This window comes from Temnothorax nylanderi, unplaced genomic scaffold (assembly GCF_030848795.1).
Source record: "Temnothorax nylanderi isolate EJ_2023f unplaced genomic scaffold, tnyl_v1.0 TNYL_tig0021_pilon, whole genome shotgun sequence".
NCBI classification, from domain to species: Eukaryota; Metazoa; Arthropoda; class Insecta; order Hymenoptera; family Formicidae; genus Temnothorax; species Temnothorax nylanderi.
This window is the reverse complement of record NW_027249083.1, coordinates 792,300-814,915: the sequence shown is the minus strand read 5'-3', so window position 1 is coordinate 814,915 and position 22,616 is coordinate 792,300. Positions and strand designations below refer to the sequence as shown.

Genomic DNA, 22,616 nt, shown 5'->3' with positions numbered 1-22,616 from the left:
ATTTATTGATGTGCAGCAAATGCGCCATTAGCCCGCGTGTGAAGGAAATTGTCTAAAGGAAGAAATGGGTAGAATATCTTGGCGACGGCACAGTAGAAATAGTACACGGTGCGACCGCTTCAGGGATCGTCACTTGAACTGGGTTAATGATCGCAGCGAGATAATTTATAATGATTAAGCCGTCACACGTTCATGTACTAGAAGGTAATTTTTCAATGCTTCAACGGCAGTAGATTAGGTAAAGCAATAATTCCTAATATCGTTTTTTTTTTAGTTTGCATTAAAATGTTAAAATCGCTAAAGGACGTGACCCGAATTGCACGAAAATGCCTGAGTGATTCAGCACTACCGCTTTTTATTCATACGACAGGTCGTTTGATGAATTAGAATCGATTTTTCATAGAACGAATCTCCGTTCGGAAGCAATTATTTGTAATCTTTTAATATTGCACGTAGGATTATTGCTATTGTTATAATATGATAGCGATAATATAAAATTTTAGTTAAGAATAAAAATAAATTATAGATTCTGCGTTCTTATTCCTTCAAGACTCTAAGGCCGGTATTCATAGTCAGATCTTATATTTAAGATTGTCTTAAGTTTATCTTTAGATCCTGTACGATTCGTTTATTGGCAACGGAGTATCTAAAGATGAACTTAAGACGATTTTATATATAAGATCTGACTATGAATACCGGCCATAAATCTCTAAAGATTTACTAATTATTCTCGATTAAACATAAAGTATATTAGCCCTTAAGATTTTATCATTAAACGCGCTGTTTGTCAGGAAGAAATGCCAAAAGTTTCTTTAGGAACATTTTCCAGGTTCTGATTGACTTAATCGGCGCGCCTTTAATTTTCTCCATTTACTCAGGTCTTAAACGCTCGACTTCTCAGCAGAGCTCTAGAGAATCGGTGAGGCGACTTACGATGTCGAAACTGGAATCTAGAGTCTGGGTATAGATGGAATTAAAGTAGGATTATTGGACTTGAGTTAGTTAGTTTAGTAGAGGTATCGAAGGCTTCTTATACTGACGCAAAATAAAAATTGCCTTGATTTGGGAAATCGAAAAATATTTCTCTTGTTTTCGATGATTTCTATATAAAAAAAATTGATAAAAATATATATACATAAATAAAGATTATTACATGTATATATATGTGTGTATATGTAAAGATTTTAAACTAAGAGAAAATATTGTAATGATATATAAAAATGTAATCAAATAAATTTATTCTTAAAGTAAGTTTCGCAAACTTAAAACTTCTTTTCGTGGCTTTAAAGATATAAGTAACAGATTTTAAACTTTGTTCTGACATAAAAAAGACATTAGAGGAAATAATTTCGCTACACAGAGAAGATCTTAATTTTTTTCTCATTGGTGTGAGATCACTAAAACAATACGAACGGTAAAACACGGCGCGGAAAAAAGAAGTGAAATAAGCAAGTGCACCCAGTGGGAACAAGGTCGGAACTCTGGCCTCTTCGCAGGATGGTTCTGGCTAATGTCAAGATAAATGCGATTTCCTGGGATGGGAAACGCGGAGCAGGGGTGACGTGGGGGTGCAAGAAGAAAAATATTGTTTGCCGCGAAAACTGGGGCGCACATCCTGAAGAAGGGCGTTGGTAGTGGTTTGACCACGAAAGCGTCACGTGGGGGTTGAGGTGGAAAAAGCCAAAAGCACGTCTGCTCTCGTGCCGGAGTAGCTTGCCAAAATTTCCAAGGCGTAAGGTTCGTTTTTAGAGCGGAATTAAGGGAAGGAAGCTTTTAGAATAGGGTTACTTAAATCGGGTCACAAGAATCCTTGCATCAATGGGAAAACGCGGCGAGGTTGGTAACATACGATCCGTCTCTATGTATTTTTAACAGCACATGTTATTATTTATTCACGAAGATATTTTGAGATATGTTCTTTTTTTTTCATCGGAAATATTACCTCGCATTTTCTTATCTGTTGTTTCTGGTACAAAAGTACTATGAAATATTTAATAAAGATCTTAAAGGAATTCTTGTGAGCGAACGTATCTTCCATTAGTGCAATTTCCTTTAAAATCCGAGCTAGATAATTCTAGCAAAGAAAATTGATATTTTCCAGAGTGCTTCACGTTTGTTTACGCGAAATTAAAAGTTGAAAGTATGAAACATTTATTATTGCAATCTTCAAACTTTTAATGTCTTTAAAGCCCGTATCAGACTACGGATTGGGATTGAGATTGGATTGAAATTTAATCAATCAGAACAGAGAAAACTGATCTCAAGTTTAGTAAACTTTGCTCTGATTGGTCAAATTTCAATCCAATCTCAATCCCAATCCGTAGTCTGATACGGGCATAATAGCTATTAAACTTTTTCGCCGCAGTAGCTATACTAAATGCAAATTTAAAGAAGTGTATATGCAAGCAGCCTCTGATTGTTATCACTTCGCGATGCTCGTCGCGTCGCCCGCGCCGGACAATTATTCTCGAAATATTCACGATCGCTCGTTTATTGAACACCATTCTCCCCTTGAATACACGACAATTCTCTGAATTCCATTTATTCAGTAACCTCGCCAGCTCGTGTTTGCATTCTACTAGGTATTGTTGAGCTTTCGCGACTATTTTCCGGGATTGGTAGATCGACGGATAGAGCCAGTGTTGCCGTCGCGATCGCTCAATGTCTAGCGCATAGCTTTAGGCCAACGAGAACGACCTCAGAAGCTCGTTATCGTGGATGAATTCAATGCATCGCAGACGACAGCGAGCGACAGCGAATTCAAGCGACGCTGGCTTAGCCGCGTTCGGACCATCCATCTTGCTTCGGACGGTTGTCCTCCCGGTAATGCCGAAGATACCGATCCAAGGAGGCATCAGTGCGGCTTCTATCGGCGGAAGTTACGCGTCTTTCCGCGGATATCGATTGGTTTACCAGTCGTTTCTCCTACTAACTATCCTATCATTGCAGATCAGACACATCGATCCGTTGCGTATTTGAATCTTTGGATAAGGCAAATAAGCAAACGAATTAGAATAAACATTTAATAGATATGATCACGACAAGTTACCATATCAGAGATATGCTAGAAGTGCTGCCTAGTAAAAATAAGGCAATACGTTTCTGCAGGATGTGTATCATGCATTCTGATAATTAATTGGGTAGATAAAAGACCTTATTACCTTAAAGAACTTTGTAGATAATACTTTCAAGTTTATAAAGTTATGTTATTTCTTTGTGTAGAAAAAATTTCTCATATAGATACACTTGCGTAATAATAGATGTTAATAATATTCTATGTACGTAATCGATAATGTTTTTAATTACGATATATGGAGCGTCTATTAAAAATATTATTTTGCAATTAATACATCTCGTTTTTATTTTGAAATAAGTAATTTATTACGTGCAACAAGCTATTAATATTAGCTAGATAATTTAAAATATCTGATTATTATTGGTATTTATAATTGATTTTATTGGTCTGTACATTTTATTTAAACCGGCGGTATTCCGCCCAAATCTGCAACATTGGGATTTTCACACTTATGACCCTGCGATATTCTCCCGCCTTTGTTTGGCGAGAGTTCCCTGGCGGTAGGTCTCTGTGACCTCGAAACGAATCTATTTGGCATCTCCGCTTTAAGAGATATATCGGTGGCAAGATTAGTCGATTTTTCCTCATGCCAACTGTCCTCGAATTTGTGTGCATTTATTGCAAGATGCCTTCCATGTGAATCTTCCGTGTTTCAACAAATTTCAACAGATTTAGAAACTAGTTTACGAGTTGCTGCCCTTTCGCGAGAATGCACTTGGGAACCTTACGTAAGTAAACTCTTGCATAAAGTTCTTCGGTATATCTACTACAAGCTTTATAATTTCATTGCGTAATTTACTGGAGAACATGAACTTGACGTGAGCAGCGAGTCGCGTAAAACATAAAGTTTCAAACGTGCCTGCTAAAGATGATCCTATATTATCTGCTTTACAACTTTACACACACATATGCACATGCACACACGCATGCATTGATATAAACACGAATTTAATTTTAAACCTACACTGTAAAAAATTTTTGTAAAATTACAACTATTATAGTGGGTAATTTTGAGACCCACTATAATAGGTGTAAATTTCCACAAAATTACAGTACGGAAGGAAAAAGTAATTTTGTATTACAATTACACAAATTAAAAATGTGTGGAAATTTACACCTATTATAGTGGGTCTCAAAATTACCCACTATAATAGTTGTAATTTTACAAAATTTTTTTACAATGTAATGTAATTTTATTATACATTGCTACTTAATACAAAATTGTTACTTAAAGAAAGAAAAGTACAGATTGCATTCGTGTGATATTCTTTTTAACTGTGACAAACGTAAAAGGCAGTAAGCGATATTTAATTTGCAGAATGTCAGTTTTGCGATTTATGCTGCGTAACGCACTTTGTGCACACCGAATCATTTGTCGATGTAATGTTTATCTTTTACATTTGACGGGATTGTTTTGTTAATTATCTCCAAACGAATTGCTTGTCGATTTGAATTTTATTCACAAAGGGAATAAACTTTGACTTACCCTTTCTATATGGCCGCCATTAACGACCTCCGGCGTGTTAACACAGACAACTCTTTTCAAACGTAGTTTGTTAACGTGGAAGGCCGAGCCGTAGCAGTACATCAGCACCATCGTCGTCGGGAAATAAAAAGAGCAACACGCCAGGATCCTGAAAAAGGAGATACGATAAAGAGCATTTTCCGGTTCAGAAAAGCAGTAATTAGCGCGTCATACACGAATGGGAATATAAAGTGGCGCGGCGAAGATGATATCACGTGAAAGCAATAAAATTATATTCGTACAAGCAGATTGCGCGGAATCTGATGATACATGCGCGAAGTTTATTAATGTCTATAACACGATAAAAACAGTTTCACGACCAGCATCCGCGCGTTTCAACTTTCTTTATTATAAATTAACTTAATTAATATGCTTTGTATTGAACTTTGTGAGGATTGACTCTATCTCGTGTGCATTTAAATTACCTTAAACTTTATTTTATTCGATTTCTCTCCATAGCAACGTTTACAAAAGCCGTGATATAAATGGATAATTCTGTTTGAACAAATGTGGCGAGATAGTTTCTAAACTACCGACCCGATAAAAACATTACGATAGTTCGAAGAGACGGTCTTTCGTAGTTAGCACCGGTTTAGATCAGACTTTAAGCGTACCGGAAGGGAACATTAACGCAGATATATCGCTATCTTTCACAGTTGATCGCCTCAGTTGTTCCCCCAAGGCGATCGACCGCGCGACATCGTTTTCGACATTAAAATTGTAATTGTCCACAATTGGTCACCGGCATGGTGAACAAATGCGGCGGCGGGCAAGATCGTGAAATGTCAGGCTTATCACCGGCGTTCACTATGGCGATACCTAAGGGACGCTCTAGCGAAGAAGGGGTCGCAGGCAAGGAGGCCAGACCCGTTGAAGTAGTAACCGCCTCTGGGGAGTACTAGAACCCCGAAAATTGCCACGCTCGCTATCCAAGTGGTCGACATCACTGCTACGCAGCCCTGCCGCATGTAATACTGTGTCAACATAGACAGAAAACGATCACTCTTTCTCATCTATACGCCGAGCGTTTTATAGATATGGTGTACGTGTGCATGCATATGTGTATTTTGCCTCTGTATTTCTGTCGGCCAGTACCGGGGCTTGTTTGCACACATTCCACATTTCGTAGCGTGGTTTATTCAAACGATTATCATGCACTGTTTTTTTTGTCGGAAATCTCATGGGGGTATTGCAAATCTGCAATTGAACATATGTTTGGACAAAATATCTTATATTAATATGTAGTGAACAGAAGTACTGCAATGTATTTTATCGAACAATAAATACATGTAATATTTAAAACAATGATCAAAGAATATGTATGCAAATAGCCTGGAATTGAATATAAATGTACTACATTGTAAATATTGAAGTAAAACATGAAGAGAAAGCGTTACAGTTCGCCGTTTCTCGAGAATGTGTGTATCTTAAATTATAAATGCATATTCAAACTTTGCATATTTCATAACACTGTCTAATTGCATTTATTAAATAAAAGTGAAAAAAATGCATAAGATATATATATATATATATATATATATATATATATATATATATATATATATATGGTTATTTTTAAGAGTATAAATAAAATTATAAGCATTAAATTTGTACGGTATTTCTGATCAGTATTTAAAAATTCCACAAATGTTAAAAGTTATCTTTGAAAAACATCGATTACGATCGAAAACGATCGATTATATTTTTAAGTGCATTGCATCTTTAGTGAAGTCATTGAACCTTTAACTGATTAAATCGCCAAACAAATAAAGTAAGTTCCACGGACAAGTTTTATCGATGGCACACTTTTACGGCACAAACCCGGTGTGTTAAGTATCCTCGAGATTAACCTCGTTCTGATCCCGAGAAAACGATCAATGGAATGACACTCGACCTTACTGTTCCCCGAGTAGTAAAGATCGACGCTTGTGCGACGTATTTTTTTCCTTATTATAGGTGTGATTTGTTAATTCCAAAAAAAATATTAAAAAATACAAAAATATATTAAAACGCTTGATCATAAATATTTAAAATAAACTACTTTTCTTATGCGTTTTCTCGTCCTTTCCTCATTTAATAAATACAAGATAGCGTTATGAAATACGCAAATTTAATGTATAAATACACTTAACTTAAGACATTGAGAACAGGCAAACTTTATGGTTTGCTCTTAGAGTTTCTCGTTCTTCATGTTTAACTTCAGCTATTTACTATTCATCAGCACGTAAAAGCTTTCATGTATTCTCGTATATGTCGCGCGAGAACAAGTAAATTTTTATCCCTAAAACCAATTAAATATTTATCACTTAAATTATGTATGAATTATACGGTGATATGTATTATATTAATATCACGATATCACGAAGAGAAACTTACAATGGATTGTGGTTACATGAAAGTCACAGCTATAATTATAAATGATTCTTAAAAAAATACTAAAAATACATGAATATGGAACCGTGCATAATATGAACGCCATCTTATAGACTTTACAAGATGCATAGAAGTTACGAGATGCATTCTGAGTTGAGAATCCCTGAAAATACTATCGAAGATATTATCGACGTAAATGGTGTAAGGGCTGATATTCGCCGCGCATTGTGAACATCAGAAACAAAGGACTAAAGACCAAGTTGCTGCGAACTTTGAACTAAATACGGGCTGTATACGACTGAATATTGCATCAAATATGAGTAAAGCTGATGTAACACGGACCTGTATCTGCGAACTAATATAATATGATAAGAGCAAATGTGAAATCAAAATCGAGAAGCAACAGCCTCTATCGATTGAACGTAAAAAGAGACGGAGCCGAGGTCTACCAGAATTCGATGAGCGGCCAAACGCTCGATAGGCAGAAAATTACGGAATGAATAGAAGACACGACTCAACGATTCGTTGGACGTTTTTCTTTTACCTCTTTTTTTATACATTGTGCTCTCTTTCTCATTATAGCAATTGTGCAAATAGCAATTCTATTATTCTATTCTCCACTGTGCGATCGTATTCGATGGTCCATTGTGAAGAAAAAGAAACGAATCAAGATATAATATCATTATTGATTATTTATGATAAAAATGCATTGCTCTTGCAACCATATAAATTGATGAATATAAATTGTAGACAAAATAATACAGTATATAGCAACATATTCACAGATATATTGGTTGTAAATATATAAATCTTTAAATCTTTAGTTGATAAATCTTCGAATATTTTATATATAATAATTGTGTGTGAGACTTAAAAGAATGATATAACTTTATTTTAATAATCGTGTAGAGTAATAGACAGAAGTATTTATAAATAAAATTTATAATCTAATAGATTACAACGATATTGAGATAAAATATAAGTGACGAACGAATTACACATTTTCCGAAACAAAAGGAGAATTATAAGAATGGCGGGAGATATATTGAAAGGTGAACCGAAAAGTCCAATGTGGGTAGTGTTAGAAAATCGCATTCTTTGAAGTCAGTGAGCCCGTCGGTGGTATGTATAGAACTATCCTGCATTCCTTTTGGATACGTATAAATAAATAATTTTTCTTCTATTGACTTTTTCTTTACTCTCTTAATCAAAACAATTAGTTGAAGCGATTAATCACGATTGATTTTTTAAATCTGGATTAAATTTATCATGTTATTTTTTTTCTTAATTACTCGAAAGTCAGGGATATGGATATTTTTGAACCGGTCTGTATTTGTCTTCACTACACGTAAAATTTATCCTGGCTACGCGATTCATCGCTACGGCCGCGGAAGTAGAAGGATAGGTGAGTGACGTGGTAGGCGAATGAGAGGCCGCGATGGCACTTTGCATTCTGATGCGCTTTTAAATCTCCTCCGAAATTAATTTCGGCGGTTAAGCCAGAGTAAACCGACGCGCGTTCGAGCTTCGATAAACCGTAGTGTGAAACCACAGGCGTATTATGGATCGCAGGAAAGGATCCTACTAATATCTCTCGCGAACTTTGCAGTTGCTAGGGCGCAAAAGTTGTTTTTAAAGCGCTCAATCGCTTTTGCTGTTCGTGGAAAGTGATGCAAAATTACTGGATTATATTAACCCGCGGTAGTCGACAGGCCAGAATTTCAGAAGTAATCTAATAGATTAAGAGCTTCCCAGCACACTCAAACAAGTTAGTTTCGACGAGCTTTATTTTCATAAATTTATATATAAATTATATCACATGAAACATATCCAACCCGCAATCCGCGCTGACTTTTAGCATATTCTTTTTCAGATTTTATTTCCTATATAAAATATTTAAAATATTTAAAAGAGAACTAGGAATGGGGAACATACATATATGGACGATATATAAATGCATACCGCGATTTTTAGTTATAAAGAAAAATAAAGTAGATATACAATATTCCATTTATAAAAGCAACGCGAATGTGTGCGCTTATTTGATTTTCACACTCTTTCGTTATGCTAACAAAACAAAAACGATCGCTATTTATTTTTATTTCATTACTGAGTAGCGTGAGATATCCTATATCCTAAAGAGACTAAGAGATTATTTTTTAAATGAAATTTTTACTGTCTATTCTGTTAAGCTTTCAATCTCCTTTAATATTCATTTCAATGGTTTGCACCATTCTATGTATGGTCTATGTATATGTGTGTATATAAATATATATTGTATATATAGTATAATATATGTATAAAGGATTGAGAAAGATGTTTTATGAACGTAGCGTCGAAGCATCGATATTTTATATAGCTGCGCGCCGATATTAAACTTCCAAAAGCAACATATAACGAGAAATATCTTTAGCTTTTAAACTCATATAATTACGAGCGATGAATGATATTGGATTGTCGTATCTTATGAATAAAGTGATTGTAACGTGTAACGAGAAATATTTTTATTCTTCAGATTCATGAATACAAATATCGTCAAAGATCCTCATATTATATTCATGAACGAAATGATTGTATCAATAGCCGATTCACGATTCACGGTGGATTCTATTTTCTCATAAATTTAAACGAATCGAACAAGTTTCGCTAATACCTGTCACTTTCACTGAGCAACGGTTATTTTAACCTGACAATTGTCTGTAATCAATCAACTATTCGATTGTTCACATCACATTGTGTTTAACAAGAGCAAATTTGCTGTCGATAGATCGAATGAATCGAGAGAATTGTCGGGAGAATGAATCTCTGCAGACAGAAGAAATGTTTGAAACGGGTGACATCAAATTGAAACGAGTGACATTGGTACGAAATTTCGTGAAACAATCATAAAAGAATCGTATTCGTTTTTACTGTAGTAGAAATACGAAAATGATGATTATAAAAAAAACTTTTTATTCATATTTAAATCAAAAGAATCACGTTTAATTAACAAAATATGAATATATTGTCTTTTTAAATATTTATAATAGAAATTACGTAACTTTATAAAAGAAAAATAGGAAAAGATAAATCTTTGTTATGCACAACACATCACTCTCTGAAAATAATTAAAATTTTAATTCAACTAAATAACAAAGGGGTTAAGCCGTGACAGGATGTTCGTGTCGATATTAATATCTACGTGAATTTTTATATTCCAACTCAGTGAACTGCGCGCCGAATATTTTTCAGTCTTGTAACACAACCTTAGTTTTGCCGGAATAGTAAATCCACATACTTAAATCGATAATTAATTTAAATCGATGCTAGCATCCTTATAATGTACATACCTCAGTGGTCGAATTGGTACGACACCCTACACGGAATTGGGGAAGTCCCAGGTTCGAACTCTGGCTCAGGTGATATTTTTCGCAATAATTTCTTTAAATTTCTTTATAGTAATTTAATTATAAGGATGCTAATTAGCATCGATTGTTTAAATCGATTATCGATTTAAGTACGTGGACTATTCCGGCAAAATTAGGGCTGTGTTGCAAGACCAAAAAATATTCGGCGTGTAGTTCACTAAAAATCCACACAGATATTAATATTGACATGAACATTCTGTCACGGCTATAATCTTTGGTTATTTAGTTGATTTTTAATCATCAGAGCTTGTATTATTCAGTATCAGCCCCTTGTATTATTTAAAATTTTAATATTTAATGTTAAAAGCAAAAGATAGATGCTTGAAAACGTGAATAATTTACAATAAAGAGTACCTATATTAGAAACATTGCAACTTGTTACAATGTTATTATAATATCGACAAGTAATATCGACGAATAAGTGTGTAAGAGTCCATTAGCAGTTAATAGTTTAATAGTTAATGAGTGAGTACAGACAGCAATATAGCTTACCCTTTTAGAAGAGTGCTTGTGATAGCGATGAGGGTGCAGCATGCAAACATAACGGTCGATTGCCATGCAGACGAGGATAACAGCGCTCTGTTGAGTCAAAGCGCCCCTAAGAAGTGCCTGGAACAGTAAAAGTTTCCGAAAGAGCAAACGAGATTCTTCAGGTGTCGCGCACTCTCTCTTCCTCTCTCTTTCTCAGTTTTTTTTTTTTTTTCAAATAAGTTATAACTTCTTGGAAAAGTGCATAGGTCGACAAGCAGCGAGACAAGTCAGATAAGCGAGAAGTTTTGATGAGTTGAGAGAACATCGAGAGAAAATCAACTGTACTTGTAGGCAGCGTCTTACAATCGTTACATTCCTTTTAGTTTTTTTTACAAATCATTAGTTAAATTGAACATTTCTTGATTTGTCAAAAGAAGGAGAACAAAGATTACATAAGTATATCTATCAATAATTTATTAATAATAATTTAATAATATAATTATATGCGTATAATATAATGTAAATGTGATTCACATATTAATAATAATAATGTTGCATTTGATTGAATTGTAAATTGATTAGTTTATCCTAGAGATGCATATGGATCTTTCCTATATGAATATAGCAAAATAATCAGGATTTTACCGTTGATGAGGGGCAGCTTGCGGTTTACCGCTCGTGCCGCAATGCTTTGCGGTAATTTTGCATCGAGCACCGGAATTCGCGTGAGAATCGTTATTGCTCTAATTTGAGGGTATAGGCAGAGACAGAATCATCTAATTAATTGCTGCAAATCAACAGTCGAGATTGGCTTAATTAACATTATAGCGCCACTGATTATTTACGCTGATGTCTCACGTAGACGGCGTTACAATTACGTCGCACACATTTCACTGTACGGGGAATCGTTAGTAAGCTCTATAAACCTGGTGCCGAGTCCGTGCTGTAATTAAATGTCACGCTCGAATAAAAAAGGACCGCATTCATCACCGCGCAATGTTGCTTCCGCGCCGTTGCACTTATCTGCCTGTGAATTTTAGTCCGCGATTAAATAGTGTGACGTATAGTTTTTGTAAATTCTGCGCGTGTAGACACTACGGTAAAAATTGAATTTACGCATGTTAATTGCAATAAAATTGTAGAACATGGTTTCGTAAATTCTAGAAATTAATAAAACGTAATTATTATCAACGATGAAGTACAGTTGGTTGGTTCAATTGTTGGGATAAAGTAATTAAGATAAAGGGATCAAATAATATGAATCCGCGTTGGATTTTCTTTTACATTTTAATTAGATACAAGTATAAATTATCTTCTCTCTTATTAAATTGAAAAGTAATATGATAGCTTCTACATTTATCAGAAGAGAATTTTTATCGAAGATTGTAAGTAGCGCTTGAGAAAGTATCGTTATTTACTAATTAACGTTTATTTCTTGATATTGCGCAAGTATTGCGCGATGGTTTATATATAGGTATAGTAATGTATCGATTACGGGCATGTAACGGGTCAATTTCTCGTAATTTGGTCTACGAATGGACTGTCGGCAAACGCTAATTTGTTCTCCAAACGTACATACATTACACGAAACAAGCTGTCAGACGGCGAGCAAATTGCCAGTAGGATCACCGCCAACCCTTTCATCCAATTGAAACTAACTATCTCTACGACTCTGCGGCGAGAGGAACGCAATTACAACTGCAAATTAACGTGCATGACACTTCGAAAATTTAGAAAATTCTATCTTTCCTATTACTATTTTTTATAAACGTTCAAATTAATTTTTAACAGTTTTAAAAATTGCGATAAAACACAAAAAAACATATTGATTTAACTCTCTAAGAAAAGAATTTTTAAACATATATATTATTGTCTTCATAAGCTTGTTAAGCAATAAGTTAGCATTATATCGAGATACATCTCAAAAAAGATTTTTATCTGTGAAACCTGTCAACTATTCTATCGATTATTTAAGCATTTATCGCGCATGCAAAAATATTTCTTAGCTATGTATTATTGAAATCAAATAGATTTTAGGGAAATAAAAAATTATCTACATATTAAAAATTTATCTCTGAAAGAAGTTATTTATACATAAATTTATAGGCACAAATATATAAAAGTTGAACATTTTATGATTCTTTTTTGGTTCTACTAAAGTTAATGATAAGAAAAAAATAGACAGCATTCTGAAGCAAATGCCGTATAACATATCCGTCTGTAGCGTATACGTTCAACCACATATTGAGCAATCTCGTAGCTATCTACTGACATCAACCGTCGTTCGAGTCCGATACGTTGGTCTACTTTGAAGCGGGACAGTTGGGACGTAACGAGATGTACGCTATCGCGATTCGGGACCTGCTCTATCCGGCAGGTGCCGAGGGAGACAGGCGAGGACAGAGGCACGATTCGATCTCTGGGAAAGGGAAACGATCCCAAATACTGCGAGCCGCCGAAGGCGACAGCTTGATTCGATGAATCAGTGACGTCGATGTAGCCGTAAAGAAACGACAAGACGAGGGTACGAGTGTACCAAGTATACGTTTAAGATGGTTACCATGGTGACCGTTGGCGTATGGCCAGGGAAAAGCTCTGATAATCTAAAGGGGCCAGGATCGGTCTGGCCTCGTTTGGAGCCATATCCCCAAAACACTCTCTCTTGGAAGACCTTAACCAAATATTTTCGCCACAAGCTGACTTATCTCCGAGTAACCGCTAACCTTTTGCCATCACCGCCGTCGTCGAATCTCAGCGGAGACTCGGAGATTTTAATGGAACATTGAGCTAACTGTTATTTAGCCGCGGAATAATTGGTATAACGAGTTTGATCCCTTAGTTTGCCATGCCGAGAAATACCGTCGAGAAATAACGGTGAGCGCTGCGTTGGAGTTTCACGAAAATTGCATTTACTCTGGAACGACCTTGGGCCGATTGCAGTAGCGCGTTACAACGCGCATCCTTTTAGCGGAGAACGCTGGCTTTTTGTCGAAATTCAGTGGAGCTTGGGCGAACGCGCGCGTTCAATTGTGAAAATTTCACAACACCAATGTAAACAATGGGAAAATAAAGTTAACAATCAGGCAGAGTTGACTTCTACTCGACAATGGTAGTTTCCAGGTGCCAATGGCAACGATTTATTCCATTTTCATGGGGGTCTCTGTGCACGTACGCTATCGAGAATCTGAAGCACGTCACTGTCACATCACGCGCACAAAACGTGCCGCATCTCTCGTAGAAACTTGCGATCGCCTCTCTTCTCTTAACGTAATATAATTCCTCGCTCGTCGCCAATAAATGAAACGGGCATCGGCACGGCGATGCGCGGCTGGGGCGTATACCCGGAATTGTGGAATATTAAATTCGCAATCGCATTACTGTCGCGGCGGCGCAAGAATTTTTCAGGTCGGTTTACGCCGCGAAAAAAAGAAAGAAGAAAATCGCGGAGGGATGAACAGCGTTAGCGCTTCGGCGACATCGTAGCTCGTTCCGATAAGTAATGACATTATGCAGCTAATATAGGTAGTGAACGTTGAAAAATTTACCAATAGATGTTTTGGAGTTTGTTTTATACCAATGTACCATAATAAGCGAACGAACTTGCAATAAAATACCACCGTTCATTCTAAAGATAATATTGTAAATGGAAAATATTAAATTTTAATATATTAGAAAAATGCAGGTTTTTTTTATTGGTATTATTATATAAAATAATTGTTTCTCACTTATATTATGGAAAATCTTTTTAAGTATAAAAAGATCGTTTCAATTGCATTGAAAAACTGTTATATCAATAATCATTGTATTGTCTGAGGAGCTTAAATGCTTAATGGTATTGTAATGTACTAAATACATTACAAGAGCAGCAGGATCGTCACAACATGGTAACAACATGGTAACAACAGTAATTGTCTTCAGTGATTCTTAGCATATCACCGAGCAAGAACAAGCAGCGTACTAGTTTATCCTAGTTTATAGTTTGGTTTCTAGCGGATATCTGAATACACAAATCCATCGCGACCCGAGGTTATCGCGTAAACCCGAGAGATTTGTTGCCACTAAGAATAGATTCTATGAATATCGAGTGGCTAGACGATTTACCATTCCGGAATATCTAGAAAGCGTGATCTCCGTGTCATTCTCATACTCTTTCCCAATGGAGCAATTGTCAACGCGCTGTAATCGACCCGTTCTCAATTATGTTTCTCTACGGGCGATACTCGATATTTGCACGTGCAGCGTCAAAACTGCATATCTCCAAGTTTGAAGTAAAAGATTTAAAAATCACAATGTTGAAATTTCAAAGTGGGAATTAACAAAGAAACTTAAAACAGTTATTTATCCCTTTTACAGCAAAATCGACCCTCAAAGCGTTTTAATTTTTATATAATAAAATATCTCGCATTATCTTTTCGTATTCCTCGCTATCTGTTGAACATATCGATAACAGGAACAATGATATGTGGTAAACGCATTCAAATAAGGGCAGCGTTTTGTTTAATAGCTCGGATATTACCGCTCATTATTGTCACAAATAGATACGGATGCTGTTTCGAACGACGTTTAAAATGAACGGAATGTAATTGATCGCCCGTTAACACAGTGGAATATTAAACACTATATTAATCTCGGTGGATCAATAAATTCTAATACATAAACTATTAGCTGGTCGCGAATTCGATTCAATTGTACACAGGTGTCGTTGTACCATGATGAATACGGAGCCGAAACTACAAACACGCCACTTTTATTAACTGATCACGTAAAGTTTTACACGTTCGTTTAAAATTTTTTTATTTGTTTGCACGTTCTCTTTTTCACTTGCCAGCGGTCTGGCGCACTATCAACGCTATTGATACGCCCTTGGGGTTAATAGATTCGTAGTATTTGTACGTAGTTTCTCTTTGAGCTAACGGGATGCTTGCTGTGCCTGTGTCGAATCGAGTGCTACTACTTTCGTTCTATCAAGAGTTTTCATGTGTGTGTGTTTACGATTATATAAAATTTCTTTTAGGAGAAAAGAAGAGAAGAAGAAAGAACTTTCAGAAAATCTCGAGAGATTTTAAGAATGTACATATAAAATATGAACGAAAGTGGCGTGCACAATATGAAATATAATAATGTACATGGAATGTTGTATCATATGCGAAAGATGTAACAAGAGCACGAAACGAGACTTCTTATACTTGAGTTTGAAATGTTAACCTTCCATCGTTCGCGCGTATCCATTTGAGAGATGTATGGATAAAGAGACTGTATGTATGAGAAATACGCGCGATATGTCTCCAAGATGAAAGTATTCGTACATAGGAATATTATCCTTATGGTTTTATGAAATTTCTGCAGGTGTCGAGATCCCTGATTTTCTATTTCGACAGTCGATGGTGCTCGTAAAGTTTTATAGGATCGTCCGCAGCATCGAATTTTATCTGAATTTCTACGCGGCTGTTACACATTTCACAATCGTATATGTATTGTACAATCTTTCGAAATATCCGCTATCAAAGTGATATTTTACCTGTATGTAAAAAAAAATCAAAACTTGCAAAAAACGTATTGAGAGAATTATATTTTTTTTTGTGTCGTATTAATGTCAGTAATAATTTGAGAATAATAATATATAGAGAAACATTTGATTGGTAGAAAAATATCTACAAAGATAATAAGAATCTGTATATAGAATGTATATACTTTATATTACATTATTTTGTTCTTTAAATTTCCTAATTATGCAACATATGTTTTCCTAATTATCAGATATCTGTGTTTCGCATCTGTTTATTAATTATTTGCCACTTATCTCCTTCCTGCTTGGTCTTACTAATTATACCACGTTTCCACCAAATTTGCAATCTATTTCCAGCTACACGGGAAGTGCTCTCCACGTTTATTAATTCTCTTTGCTTATAGTCTCTACTTGCTACCACATTATCTTGTATTCTTTTTAGTCACTTACCGTCCTATCGCCCATCTCATTCTTTGTACGATGCTCTTTTTGTGATAGGATCTCGAGAAGTGTTTTAAAAATGATACTAATTATTAATGTTGTAAATGAACGAATCCTTTCTACCTATTTCTAAAGAATGTACTCTTTTTATTTCGTGAACTCTTATATAGACCATTCCGTAAACTATGATTAAAAATATACTAATCTTCTTAAATCTTATTTTGCTATATTTGCTTTGATAAATAATCGTTATACGTTTATTGCAATTGTGCAATACACGTATAATACAATTCTTAACTGCAATTCTGAAGAGTCATTGCTGAGTTCTTCACAAAAAAATGTAAATCTTTTAGATATAAATAATTATTTAATTTTATTAAATATGCAAATATTATATAGTTATTTAATTTTATTTTATTTATAACTTTTGTTTTATTTCTTCCTCAATATTTGATCGATATCTGCTATTCAGCGTTTTGATTGCAGTTTGTATAAAGATGGTCCCCTTTTCGTTCAAGTTGATAACCATATCTTATTACACATTTGCACTAAATTTGCATATAGTCTTGATATTTGATAAAAGTGACGTAGCGTAAGAATCTTGATGGTAACGGACAGTGTTTTGACACAATATTATGCATGTCTGTAGAGATGCAAAGCCGAAACATCGGAAGACATCAACATCTTAGATATCAGAAAGGTATTCCGATATAACGCGACATATACATATCTCTACGTAGTTCAATTCTTATCGGGAAAATGCGGCAAAGATGATTTGTTGTTATGAGTATGGCTATAACTTACAATATTCAGATAAAAGTGACACTGCACGTACCATCTCTCTATTTCTATATTATATGTATAAACGATGATATAATTAATATCTCAGCCTATATTATAACAAATCTGTTGTTTTTCTATTGTTTATTTTATCGATAGGAATAAGCAAATACAGAAATAAATAATGAAAGTGTTTAATTGAACACGACGTTCAATTATAACATCCAGCATCAATATGGTTTTGAGAAAATATTAATGTAAACAAAATTATAACAGATACAATAGACTCATCATATCTCTGCTTAACGAGGAGGTCTCTGTAATGGCTTCCTTGTTAAACTTTCGTTAAATTTCGTTAAATTATTTGCAGTTACTAAAATTAATTATCGCGATATTTTACTACGCAAATACGTTCTACGTTGCCAATACATCGTGAAGTTAATTAACAATCGTTATTATTTAGATAATCAGAGAGCAAAGCAACACAGATATATCACACAACATACCCTATTTTTATCATTGTTAAAGAAAAATAAATTTCCTAACGTACATTAATTTGCGACGCGTGACAAATATTTATTATAAATTGCACAGAAAGTTGTATTTAGTTTATATATGTATAACTTGTGTATACTAATCTCGCGCAAGGTATTACAGCAATTTCCCGTTTCGGCTAGATAAGCAAATACCATGAAATTCGAGATCTGTCGACGAAATGGCGCATTCCCGAGTTTAGCACGTGCGAAATGAAGAAATATACGGTCACAAATCAGACCGTTACTTCAGAAGATGGCGTAGAGGACGAGGAAGGGATCGGGGGGAAAGGAGCAATGCGTAAAGATTATCGCCAGGAACTCCGATAACGTCGCAGCCGCCGACTGGTGGAGGAAATAGCGGAAGAAGTACCGGCTGCCGGAAGCGCAGCCACGAGTTTCAAACGATAATAATTTCCTGCCAAGCATCGCGAACACCATTTCCTACAAATTCCTCGATTTCTGGCAAAGAAAAGCTGTCGAGGTTATTGAACGGCTCTTTAATGCGCAACGCTATAAGTAATATCGTAATCTCCAATGTTATATTCAAGCTAACATTCATTGTGATGCAATATATACAAAAATATAGTATCGATATAAAATATACTGTACGTTCTATGTTCATGTAGAATTAATTAAAGTAAGATAACGAACGTTGATTATTTCTCAACTAAACGGTATATTAACACGACTCTCGCATGACAAATATAAATATTTTAAGATAAACAAAACCTATATAGAAAAAAATAGTGATATACATTGTAAAAGTTACCTGAATTTGACAGACAACTTCGCCATATGGCCAGCATCCGTAAACAGCTGGTAAGAAACCGAAAGGCGTCACTAAAAGGCCAATCGCTAGATCGTTGCTCGCTAAGCTCGTCAGCAAATATCTGGGCTGGAAGAAAATTGAGGAGAACCTGTTGATTGTCTTGGTCAGTGTCAATGAACGTCGTTACCGAAACGGTTGAATTGTTGCGCAATGTGCGCGACATTAACTCTGTCATGAGGCGTAGCGAGGGAAATATCGATTGACTTAACGAAAACTTCTTTTAGTTAACTGTGGGTCATTTCCGTGAACATCAGTTAAGATTAAATCAGCCGATTTAACTGATTGTTTTGTTTAACTTTAAATAACATTTATTTTTAATTAATGCTTATGGAAATTTACGTATATTACGTATATTATTACGCAATAATAAAAGATTTAATTTTCTAGGCCAAGTAAAAAATACATGTCTCCAATTGTTAAAGTTGTTAATGTAGTTTTAACTTTCAATCTTCGCAATATTACTTTCTACTCTCGCTAATAATCGTATGGAAATTTGAAGTTACTTTCCTATACATATTTAGTAGCCTATGTAACTTTTACATATACATAAATTAGATCCGAGAGCGCAGGAGAAGAAGTCGCTAGGTAGGCGAAGAAAAACTAAGACGGAACACCGGAAAGAGCAATACAGAAAAGTTAAACATCATTAGTGACAATACATCTACGGCGTAGAAGATTGTATTTCCTGATAACAAAACGAAATAAAATATTTGTTAGGATAATGATTTCTCGAACAGCATTTAAACTAGGCGTCGCAGCATCGCACAGAATAAGAATATATTTCATGTATGCAATACAGTTATAGAAAATAACCAACCCGTATATCTAACTAACTCTCTAGAAAGATTTACATATTCATGCGGTGAAAATCGATGAATGCTAAAGAACGGTATATTATATACCGCGCTTTAATAAAAATGTTCTCAGTTTTACGTATTACTATGTCAGAAAACTTTAATTAATCGAGTAAATAGAGGATGAAACATCCACTCACTAATGTAGAATTTTTTGCGGGCGTCATCAGTCTCTCTATGGAAACTCGGCGGCACTCATTTAGAATCCAGAAACATGACTGTCCCGTATTCCGTGTAACTAACCATTTCAGACTGATTTACATAGGAAGAAGAGGAAAATGGAGAAAATACCTTCCATCACAGACTATGAGTTATGACACCGACTGAAACCTTCGTACATTCGCGTAACTGATATTTTACCTACCATAATCCTTTCATAAGATACAAAACTAATATAATATTAATCTCACTATTTATACATATCTTGACGTTTTCCTTGATCTCATTAAGTGTTCTATTTTTATCTTTCGAATAACAAGTGAAATTTTCAGAGAAATCTGCATTGCGCTGTTCTTCTCAACACACTCTTTCCTGGGAGTTTAAAATTTTTACAGATTTCGCAATTACTATTATTTTACTATAAAAATAAAAGGATTAACTTTCAAAATTCATATTTAACAAAGTATAAATTTTGTCAAGAGGAGATTGAGAACTTGTTCGTTAATTTCTAAAAAGTTACGTAAATCAAATTGCACGTATCAAATGTACTATCTTACCTGAGCGTGTATATATTTGCTGTACTGTCTGCTATTGATAACACATATCACTAGCAGATTGGCGCACAGGATACCAAGGCTGAGTAGCAGTATAAGGGTAGCTCGTATTAGCTCTCCAGGGCCTGGACCTGTCCAAGCGGCGTCGGACGTGCCGCCTCGCCAACAACTGCTGTTGCTCAGTGAGGGTGCCAGCAGTATCGTCTGCCTGTGTTCCATCATCATCGGTTGCTCGCTTACTTCCCCACGCGATTACGGTGCTGAAACCCCAGACGAGACCCCAGTGTCCCGCTCGAGGCACACGTATTTCGTACGTTTCTGAAAATAATCTTTTTTTAAATGAAATCTTATTATATATTTTATTGTACAATTTATGTATGGAGAAATGTTTATAAAGGAATCTTATAATACTTGTTTAATATTATAAATAAAATCTTCAATACAATTTAGTTATATTGAGTGATTCTTCTAAAGATTATATTCTTCACGCATTTTGTATGTTTTTGAAAATAATCTTGTTTTAAATAAAATTTTATATTATTTGTTTATTTACCTACATATAAAATTTTCAATGCAATTTCGTTATATATTAATTTGATTGTTATGAAGAAATTGCCGATTGCAGAAGATATGCTTTTTAGTATATTATAATAATAATCATAATAAGATTGGATCAACAATGTTTCATAGAAATATCGTCTCTTTTTTTATATAATAAAAAAATTGCAAACTGTTATTTTAAGAGCAACTGTTTTTTCTGTCAATAAAAACTAACATGGAAAGGAAAGGAAAGGAAAGCAAGGCGAAATTGATAAAATCAAATTATTGCAACGTACCTTTCATCCCTGTCGATCGCGAATTTTCGAGGATCCGCCTTGATGATGGCCGACCAGCTTTTTTAAGCACTGTTTCTTCATCATCAAGATCGTGGAGAATCTGCACGATTGCGAACGTTTGAGCGCGTCTAACGACGCACTCGAAAGTCCGCTCGCAACTCACGAGTTGTCTGTACGTATTTGCAAAACGATGTGCGACTTCGACGTGTGATAGGCTCTTGATACGCGATGCATCTCAGCTTGCATCCACAGCGTCTACGGGCACACGGGTGAGAAGACAAGCTCTGAGAAAAGAGAAAAATAAAGCGGATAAGAATAACATAAAATCAGTTTTCTCTGCATTCATTCTTTTGCACGCGCAAATTAAAAAGTCATGGTTATCTTACTGCTTGTTTGCCAAATAATATTTACGATAAGATAAGACAAAACTTGGTAATAATTATTTTATATTTGCATATATTAACTAGATTCACTAGAATATTTTTAAAAATAAATTTTGTGAATGAAAGTAACTAGTGGAAGTGGCGGATACTGAAAAGAATATTTTTGCAGGTCAAGGCAACGAGTTCGAAGACTTTAAGATGAAGAGACATGATAGCAACACATATACTACTTAAAATATGCATACTATATAAATACTAAGACATTATGTAAAATATAAGAATAGACTGGATTCTGTTTTATCTTACATCTATACGATAAACTGTAATTAATTTCTTGTTGGTCTAAATAATTTTTGTTTGCTTTGCTGCCGAATACTCATCGGCATTCCCATTTTACACTGTTACGCGAGAGCTCTCTACGGAATCACAGACTGCATTTGAAACTCGTACGTTTCGAGTTTGCGACGTTTTATTTGCTCTTGCCCGCAATATTTCCAACAATCAAGCGTACGGGCGCATCCCGTTACGTTTCCGGGAATTTTATTTGTACCACGTAAACGAACGAAGTCGTTGGTCCGCGAACTCGACATTGATCGATCGCATGCGTCAATTCCGTTCGCGTTGACGGTGAATCGATGATGCGTTACGCCGGAGCCGAATAGATCCCCGCGAATTCATACGGATCATGCTCTTCCGTAATAAGCTCGGTCTTCGAATTGTGAATTATTAATTGTAAATCTTTTAGGTGCTGGACGAGGAAGGCTACTTTCTGTTTTTGATATATGTACCCCGACTCGCACGTTAATTAAAATTCAGAAGAATGTCTATTTGCATCCCGTGCGCGTCGAAATAGTGGAAATGGAAAAATTAATTGGATATGTGCAGA

General features: G+C 35.2%; 1 protein-coding gene across 6 annotated transcripts in view; it reads right to left on the bottom strand.

The window, feature by feature from the left end:
• The window catches only part of LOC139769280 (trace amine-associated receptor 9), a 63,584-nt gene that overhangs the window by 19,024 nt on the left and 21,944 nt on the right, over positions 1-22,616 (bottom strand). For 4 of the 6 annotated variants that reach the window (XM_071700194.1, XM_071700192.1, XM_071700195.1 and 1 more), the window contains exons 3-8: positions 21,348-21,631; positions 20,515-20,829; positions 18,885-19,010; positions 10,874-10,990; positions 5,421-5,575; positions 4,563-4,710 (exon numbers count right to left, since the gene is read on the bottom strand). In XM_071700194.1, coding sequence (XP_071556295.1) covers positions 4,563-4,710; positions 5,421-5,575; positions 10,874-10,990; positions 18,885-19,010; positions 20,515-20,736 — 768 coding nt within the window. In that variant the 5' untranslated portion in view covers positions 20,737-20,829; positions 21,348-21,631. Of the gene's footprint in view, positions 1-4,562; positions 4,711-5,420; positions 5,576-10,873; positions 10,991-18,884; positions 19,011-20,514; positions 20,841-21,347; positions 21,632-22,616 lie in introns of all 6 variants that reach the window. The other 2 variants (XM_071700193.1, XM_071700197.1) reach the window with 2 other exon arrangements.